Genomic DNA, 8,369 nt, shown 5'->3' with positions numbered 1-8,369 from the left:
GGTAGTCTCCTCACAGGAGACTGTATCCACACAACTGACCTCTTCTTTTCTTTCTCTGGAAAAATTAGCTCGAGGCTCAGTTTAGGAGACTAACCCGCCTTGCCCATCTCTCTGAAAAGGCCAGGTGGGGACAGCTGATCCTTCTCCATCTCTGGTTGTGGCTGAATCCAGCCAACCAGGAACTCCTGTTGCTTTAATAGGGAAGGACATGTACAATCAAGCATCAGGACTGTGGATATTAGCTGGATTAAGTGGTTTAGTGGGCTAAGGCAGAAGGTGATACTGAATTAGGGCATCCCTACTCCATAGCATTTAATGTATTAACATCCTTTTGGGTACTGTAAAGGGAGGCTTGGTACAAAGATTTCCTTTCTCTGATGCCAGTTGCAAGTCTGCACAATTCTTCCTTTGATGGCTCAAGCGATTAGGTGTTAACAAGAGGAACCTAGGCACTTAACACTAGGGAGTTTTAGCACCAGGTTCACACCCCCTCCCTCTCCCTGCTCAGCCAAGGGATTTTTCTCATTCCCCACTAATGTTAACAGCAGGTACTTAAAGCAATTAGACATTATCGCCTCTCTGGTCTTTATTACTTCCTAGCTTCATATCAGCTACTTTGTACGCAATAAAAGTGCTGAATTAACAGGACTGGTGCAGACTATTCTGCTTCCCTTCTTTATTCTGTATGAAAACACTGGGTCATGGAGCCACGTGGACAGACTGAGAGCTGCAGTGCTTTAGACCATTATTGCCAATTGCCATGGTATTTTACAAGGAGAAAAACCACAGGTAGTAAAAGAATAGATATAGGAAGATCATAGAGAAGGTGACATGGGGAATATGGGTAGACCATGGGGACATAAAGGCTGGAAGGATTGCACAAGTCCAGCAGAACAGCTTGCAGCTCTGCCTATGCTGTGAATTAGGTTACACACAGATCTGTGAGTTGCACAGACAGCCTAAGGACACAGGTATGTGGTAAGGTATGCGTTGCTCATGTGAAAATAAAGCCCCATACCTACTGAGCAGCTCTTGCTTGCCTGGGAATAACTGTTGTCAACTTTTCATTTTGGGATAGCAAGAAACTCCTGTGCCCTCCATGTTTGGTTTGCAAAAAGAGGCTTTCCCATATTTGCCCAGCCAGTTAAAACCTCCCTCTTTTTCTTTTCCCTCTGCCTTAACTCACCATTAACCCATAGCTTGAGTGCAGGATCTCAGAAAATGATGTATTTTCATCCTACCCCCTGCAGTATTTCTAAGCCTCACTTTGTCATTCCCTCTCAGGAATGACTCTCCTAAATCCTGCTGTCGGTTCTTGCCTGAAAGAGGTAAGTAGGGAAACTGAAGGAAAGCTGAAGAAAGGAGCCTGTCGCTCGTCAGCGTTCACCTGTAATGGAGGCAAAATGTGGGGTTAAGCACCAAAACTAGACCCAGAAACAGTAATGAATGGGGTACTTACACAGTTTCATCGTTCTTGAACTCCAACTCCCCATAAGTGTCTTCAAAGTCTTCTCCACCTCCTTTTGCTGTCCCTTCTACTGTCCTAAATGGCACTATGACCGTACCCCGAGCACCTGATGTCCTTAGGACTTTGACTTCCATCACACCAATGCTCTCACTGACATGTATAACATCACACTCAAATGTGAAGATGCCAGCGTGGTCATCATCCAGTATAGTCACTGTGGCCACACAAGGAGAAGCCAGTATGGCCTTTGGGTACGGGGAGTTACCAAGCTCTGGAGGTTCCTCACTCTCAACCACACGGAGGTTACTAAGCCGAACAAAGAAATGCTCGTCTTCCTCAAAGATGTCATCATCAATAATTCCCACTGAGAATTCCTTCTGGGTCTCCCCTGACTTCAAAACAACAGTCCCCTCTGTAAACTCATAGTCAGCACCAGCATTGGCAGAGCCATCCTCTGTTTTATAGTCCACGTAGATGGTCTTGGACACATCCCCTCCTTTGCGCACCACTGTCAGGAGAACAGCACCACAGTTCTCAAGACACTGGTAGGAGCACGGGTCAAAATAAATTTTGGAGATGAATTCCTCAGGTTCATCTGGCCGCACCTCGTGCAAGCTGGTGCTCTTCTTGGCTTGCTCAGCTGCATGCTTCTTCAGAATATTGCCAGCTCCTGTCATCATTCTGGTAGCTTGAATGCGATAAAAGGCTCTGCTCTTTTGCTGATGAGACAAGGCATAGTAGTTAGCCATTTCTACCAGCTGGTCCAAGTCCTTCTCTGGGTGTTTTTGCTTCAGATCCTTAAGGATTCGGATCATCTCTTTGCGAGATTCATCTACCTCCTTCCCCTCCACAGTCACTAAGTTGCCATCCAGAAAGTGGGAGTTCATCATCTTGCCATCCATCTCAATTCCCTTAGGGTGATCGCCTTCTGATTCTATGATAATGCCCCTGTGCTTGTCAGTACGGTACTTTTTGTGCATGTACTTATAGAAAAGCAGACGTCTATCTGCTATCCAAGCCAGAAGGACACAAAGTGGAAAGAAGAAAAGTGTGAGCAGACCTTCCCAGACCTGAACCACACCCGGAGAGAAGACAGCGAGAATCATGTACAACCAGATGTAAGCAAAAATGCTCCATGCAGCTGTGACAAAGAAAACTCTCAGGTGTTTTATCTTTCTGGTTTCCCCATCGGGGATCACGTAGACACAGATGGCAATGATGATAAACATATTGAAAGCAGCGCTGCCAACAATTGTGGATGGCCCCAGGTCTCCAGCTATGAATCCATGCCCGCACACTTCTATCAGAGATAGAAGGATCTCAGGAGCAGAGGAGCCCAGAGCCATGAGGGTCAGGTTGGAAACAGTTTCATTCCAAATCCGAATGGTGGTCGTTGTGGTCTCTCCATTGGGTTTCTTAATTGTGATTTCTTTCTCTTGCGATGTAATGACCTCTATAGATGCCATGAAACGATCTGCAATGATGGAGACTCCAAGGAACATGTAGATCAGTGCTACAAAGTACACAATAACGCGGGCAATTTTGTCCCCAAGGGATGGGTTTTCTGGGTACCATATTGGCAGGATAACACCCTCCTTGCAGTCAAAAGATCCTGAACACGAGCTGTTTTGTACTGAACTGGTTGAGTCTCCCGTCAGGCCAGCATCCACCTGCAAACCATGCAAAAACAGCACAAAAGTAACCAGCCCAAAATGGAGGAAGGCTGAGGTGAGAGGCTGCAAGCTTAACCACGCCATACACAAGATGCAACTTCCACTGTGTAGATCCAAAAAGGCCGAGAACCTGAAACAAACAAAACAGAGAGGGGGGAGGGAAGCATGAGAGAAAATAAAGATGCAACATTTACCCAAATGCACTTCAGTATCTCACCATGGAAGAGTACTGGTAGAGATGCAAAGGTTGTCTCTCTGTCACTCTGAAGAAGGTATTTAGCAGGGACTCTAACACAGTGCAGCACTTACATGCCCAGCAGATGAAGATGAATTGCTAAAAAAGTGACTCAGAGGAAAACTATGTAATAGCCTGTGCTTGACCTACAATGTATGCAATAGGAGTACTGAGTGCTCAGCTGCCACTCTCCTAATGATGCCACCATGTTCCCCAGAACCCAGGGAATTAGGGACAAGTCAGGGAATCACTAGCAACATAAGAAGCACCATTTAAGGCCAGTGAGCAATTTCCAAATGAAGTTCATTTGTAAGACATAATTCAGTTATGGAATACCTTGGTGGCCAAACATCCCCATAGCCAGCACCTCCTGATAGGCTGCAGAACGTCCAGAAGGGTCCCAGGGCTCCCCTAACCTTCTGACGAGCAGGACCCCACATTAGGAGGTAAAGATGTCACCAGGGAAATAGGGAAGAGGTCTTGTGCTTGGCAAAGCTCTAAAGGCCATTTCTCACCAGCTTTTACACTCTGATCTGTAGGATCACGTTTTACATCAGTAATCCTACCTTTAAAAGGTAACAGAAACCTACAAAAACTCCACAAAGACCTGTGCTCATGAACTGACAAGACACAGCAAAATGCATGTACCCACAAATACTCTTCTTGTGTCCCTAAGAAAGTGACGTATTTTCAATTACCCTCTAAAATGAAAGTAATCTCTAAGCTAAAATGCCAGGCAAAAACAAAGCAGCTGATTGATGTTTCATGTAGATTTGGGTGTGTCAGAGCACAATAGTGCCTTCTGTTACTTATGGACTACATTGCTGTAGGACTTGTACCAATTAAAATTGGAATCTCAGCCCTTCACTTTCTCATGGACCACACTATTCTCCTTCCTTTACACCCGACATCAGGAAGAATTTGGTCTCAGACTTAGCTAAGAACCACATTTGTAAGTCCAGCCACAGCCAAGTATCTCACAGGAAACATCAAACTTAATAGCAGCATTATCTAAAGCATTTGGAAGGTCCAAGAGCCTTAACTCCCACTAACTTTCATTGAGCATCGCACTGCTAAATCAGTAGGACCGGGATTCATTTCCCCTGCTGTAACTATCTAAATCTTGAGCAGTAAATTAAATTAAGTTGCCTAGGCTCCCTTTGTAGTCAGAGGAAAGAGACAGTCAGTTCCAGGGGATGATCCTTCCTGCCCCACCCCATTCTGATCCAAAAGATGTATTTAAGATGCACATCTCCAGAGGGAATTTTGTCCTTTCCCATCCCTCTCCATGGTTCAGAGAGCATGTACAGACAATTTAGAACAGACACCTAACCTTCATTAGAGACAGTTCAAAGGGATGAACGGGTCCCTGAACACTTGAGGAGATCCCCTTCTCCCCTCCCCATCCCCTTGCACTGTATGTATTCCAGGCAACATTTTCATTTTATCAGCATTAACAAAGGCATCTCAAATGGCTGTTTTATCATTATGTTGTGTTGCTTACATCTTCCCAAAAGCGGGTGCGATCTTCCCAATATCAACAAAAGTGTTTTCAACTTTCAGATAAAAATCTATAAAGACAAGCAAAACAGGAAGGAAAGCGTGAACAAGGACTGCAAATGAACAAAACCATCCCTGACAGAGCACAGCAGAGGGGAGAGAATTGATTATGCAGTATCAGGATCACAAATCCATATCTGACACCCTTGATATGAAAAAATAATATACTTCTTCATGTCACCTGGACTAATTCAGAAGAGACAGATTTTCCCACATTAGCCTACTTCTCTCTCAAATGCTGACTTATCTTCCTTTTTACCCCAGCCCCTGGGGACCAGGGGAAACTCAGCCGCAGGGAGGGCTGCTGGGCAGCCCAGCTTTCTCATCATCTCCCTTCTCACAGGGAAGATGGAGCTACCCAGCACACACAACTTGGCTTCAGTTTGACACTCCCATTCTGTTTTCCCTCTCTCTCTGCAGGGTATTTTACCAGGCTCAGGGAAATCCCTGAGAAAGGGCCAGAGTCACGATGAGCAGCGATGGGCTGCAAGGTAGATGTGTGCACATCCACGGTAAGATGACGTTTTCCAGGTACCCCTGGCTCCAAGTGCATGCAGAGAGCAACTGCACGTGCACAGCGGCTCCAGTGCACCCCGGGCACATCACTACTTTCTGTACTGCAATTGCTGGCAGGTATCCACCAACCTCTCAACTCCTGCAGCTTCCAGAGGCTAGTTAACTGCACAGCAGCCAGTAGGCACAGTGTCTTCCAGGATCAGCCATGTAGAAACGTCTGACAGAAAGACAGGAGTCATTTCAGAGCCATCTATGTGACTCAAGCACCTAAATTTGGTTTCAAAAATGACTTTAGAGCCTAAGCATCACTTAAATTCAGAGCCCTGTCTAGTAATAGCACAATGACTAAACTGCCCTCTGAAATAAATCACTGCTACCCCTCTCTGTGGTATGACCACCTTGTCATTGATACTGTATGTCCACCTCATGTAACACTGTGATGGCTTCTAATGCCAGCCATGTCACAAAACAACCAGGGGCCACCCCAGCCCTTGTTCAGTTTTTAATTTGATTTTAAACAGAAGATAATTCCACTACTATTCCTCAAACTAATTGCATATTGCTTCAAAAACACCCTCTGTCAGGTCAGCCTCTGTGTATGCTTTTGGACCTCCAAACTCAGACTATTGGTTGCAGGCTAAAACCTCAGAATTTGAGAACACATTTTTTTCACTGGTTTTCACTTGCCTTGACAAACATTTTAAAGTTAAGTGGAGGTCACAACTATTTTCTAAAATGATACAACAATGATCCCATCCTGCTATTTTTTGACACAGACAAAACTCCCCACTGAGATCAACAGGAACTAATATGCTTTCATTAACATGAACAGCATTAACCTAACCCATCTGAAAAATACAGGGAAGCATTCTGACTCCTCCCATCCCCCTTGGGAACCGGTGCAAAAGTGCTTCACAACTCGGAATAAAACTATTAAATTTTAAAACTGCCGTTAATAAAATATTGAAGTAACAATTCTAACATTCAGAAGGCAGAGGATTGAAGAGTTAAAACTTGCTCTGTAGCTCCAGGTCAGCAAGGCTGCTTATACAAGATGCAACTTTGTGCTCAGATGTATCCCCAGTGCTCTGTCCAGAAACCTCAGGAGGGGACCCGTGTGTGAAAGTCAGTTGGCATCGCGTGATCTTCAGCTTTATGCCATCGAGATCACAACTCTGCTGATTTCCCCCACCTCTTTGCTCTCAGACATCTCAAAGAGATCTCTGCCCTACTATCGTTGTCACATTGAATACCTGCGAATAAAGGCAGTGGTACTGAGCGAAGTGCCCCCTGCCTGGTAGGACAAGTTATGGGAGCAGCCCATCAGTGCCAAAGAGAGACCAAAAACTGAAAGCACCAGTGCAGCAGGAGGAGATGGTGTTCAATAAGAAGGCTCTGGGAAAACACATAGCAGTATTCTTTTAGTAGGGGGAAATCCTTCTACAAGGGTTGACAATGGCCACGTGATCCATAAATCCATAAATAAAACCCATAAATAAAAAGATAAGTTTTTAAAATACTTCTGGACACAGTCCAGAAAGTATCAGGGACCATGCTTGCCACTATTAAGCCTGCAGGAGAAAATGACAATGGGCAACTATCAAGCTCCTTATATCTTTTATAATGGCTGAGTTTCAGAAAACTGTGGGTTTGTCTGCTGCAGACCCATAGCAAGACAGAAAGCTGGGAAGGCTGTGTAGATCCCTTGTACTTTAGCATTTACAGCTCTTCACATAACTCTAATGGCAAGGATATTTTCAAAAGGAAGCATTCATGACAAGAAACCTCCCTCTCCCTCCTACCCCCCAGATAAATCAGGCACTGAGCACATCTGGGGCCATCCATCCGCTCTCCCCCTGACTCCAGCCTAGCCAGAAAATGCTGGGGATCAGATAGGAGTGCTGGATCAGCCCCACTCAGGCGTGGGCGATGCTCGAGGTCCAGACACAGACATCTCAGGACCCAGGGCTTTGTCTGCTTGACAAGCATCTGTACCAGTGCAGAGCAGATATGGTACTGCTATTTGTGTTATCTTAGAGGCCTGCTCTTAAGTTGGAGGAGACAGAAATAAGGTTCATCTTAATAACAGGGTTGTTATTAACAGGGCAGAAAAAGAAAAAAATTACCTCATATTCCTCAGCTCCAAAACACATAAAAGCTTTTTGATTGAGCACACATTTTTGATAAGCATCAGCAAAAAAAGGAAATTATAGCCTTTCTGCCAAAGAACACAAATAACTTAGTTTTCACAGAAGTATTATTCCTAATTCACACTCCTCACAAATAAATCCATAAAAAATATTTAACACAAAACAAAGTATATTTTCAATCATCTCTATTCAAGTGCCATCTATCCCTGTCTTCATCACTACAACAGGATTTACCTGCAATCCAAAAGCTAGAGTGATGTAATTAGATCCATTTTGTCAGACAAATACAAATTTTCAATCACATATGAAGTTTTAAGTGGTTATTCTGATAGCATGCACCTATCTGATATGAACATGGCAAAAACCCCAGGCTTACCTTACACTGGATATTGTACAGCAATAAGCAGTTAAGCTCCCTACTACCACACCAGCTGTATTTTATGAGGAAAAAAGCAACGTAACTCATGCTTAGGCCATGACAGATCCCCAGAGTTTGGCTCTATAGGAAAGTTATGGCAGGGGGCCATAGGTGCTTGGTTGTTTTGCACTCCACAGGAAACATGCCCAAAACCAGAATTAGCTGCCTACAAAATAACCCCCTTGATACGTGTCAAAAGCAGCTTTTTTTTTTTCCTCTCAACATCATGCAAACAGCTACTGTAAAAAAAAAAATAGCTCTTGAAGTAAGTTCTGTAATATGTACAAGTTGGAGTCTCTACTAATTTGAGTGGTATGGTAATCTAACATGGTAAAGGGGCGTTAATTGA

The 8,369-nt window shown here is 44.3% G+C and overlaps 1 protein-coding gene across 9 annotated transcripts in view; it reads right to left on the bottom strand.

Moving 5' to 3' along the window:
• SLC8A3 (solute carrier family 8 member A3) overlaps window positions 1-8,369 on the bottom strand; it is a 98,292-nt gene that overhangs the window by 76,456 nt on the left and 13,467 nt on the right. For 5 of the 9 annotated variants that reach the window (XM_068684136.1, XM_068684135.1, XM_068684137.1 and 2 more), the window contains exon 2: window positions 1,460-3,271. The exons of 3 other annotated variants lie outside the window; for them this stretch is intronic. In XM_068684136.1, coding sequence (XP_068540237.1) covers window positions 1,460-3,225 — 1,766 coding nt within the window. In that variant the 5' untranslated portion in view covers window positions 3,226-3,271. The remainder of the gene's footprint in view (window positions 1-1,459; window positions 3,272-8,369) is intronic. One more of the 9 variants, XM_068684138.1, reaches the window with a different exon arrangement.

Source organism: Anas acuta, chromosome 5 (genome assembly GCF_963932015.1).
Source record: "Anas acuta chromosome 5, bAnaAcu1.1, whole genome shotgun sequence".
NCBI lineage: Eukaryota > Metazoa > Chordata > Aves > Anseriformes > Anatidae > Anas > Anas acuta.
Note: the sequence above shows the minus strand (reverse complement) of the source record. Positions and strands in the feature narration are given on the sequence as shown.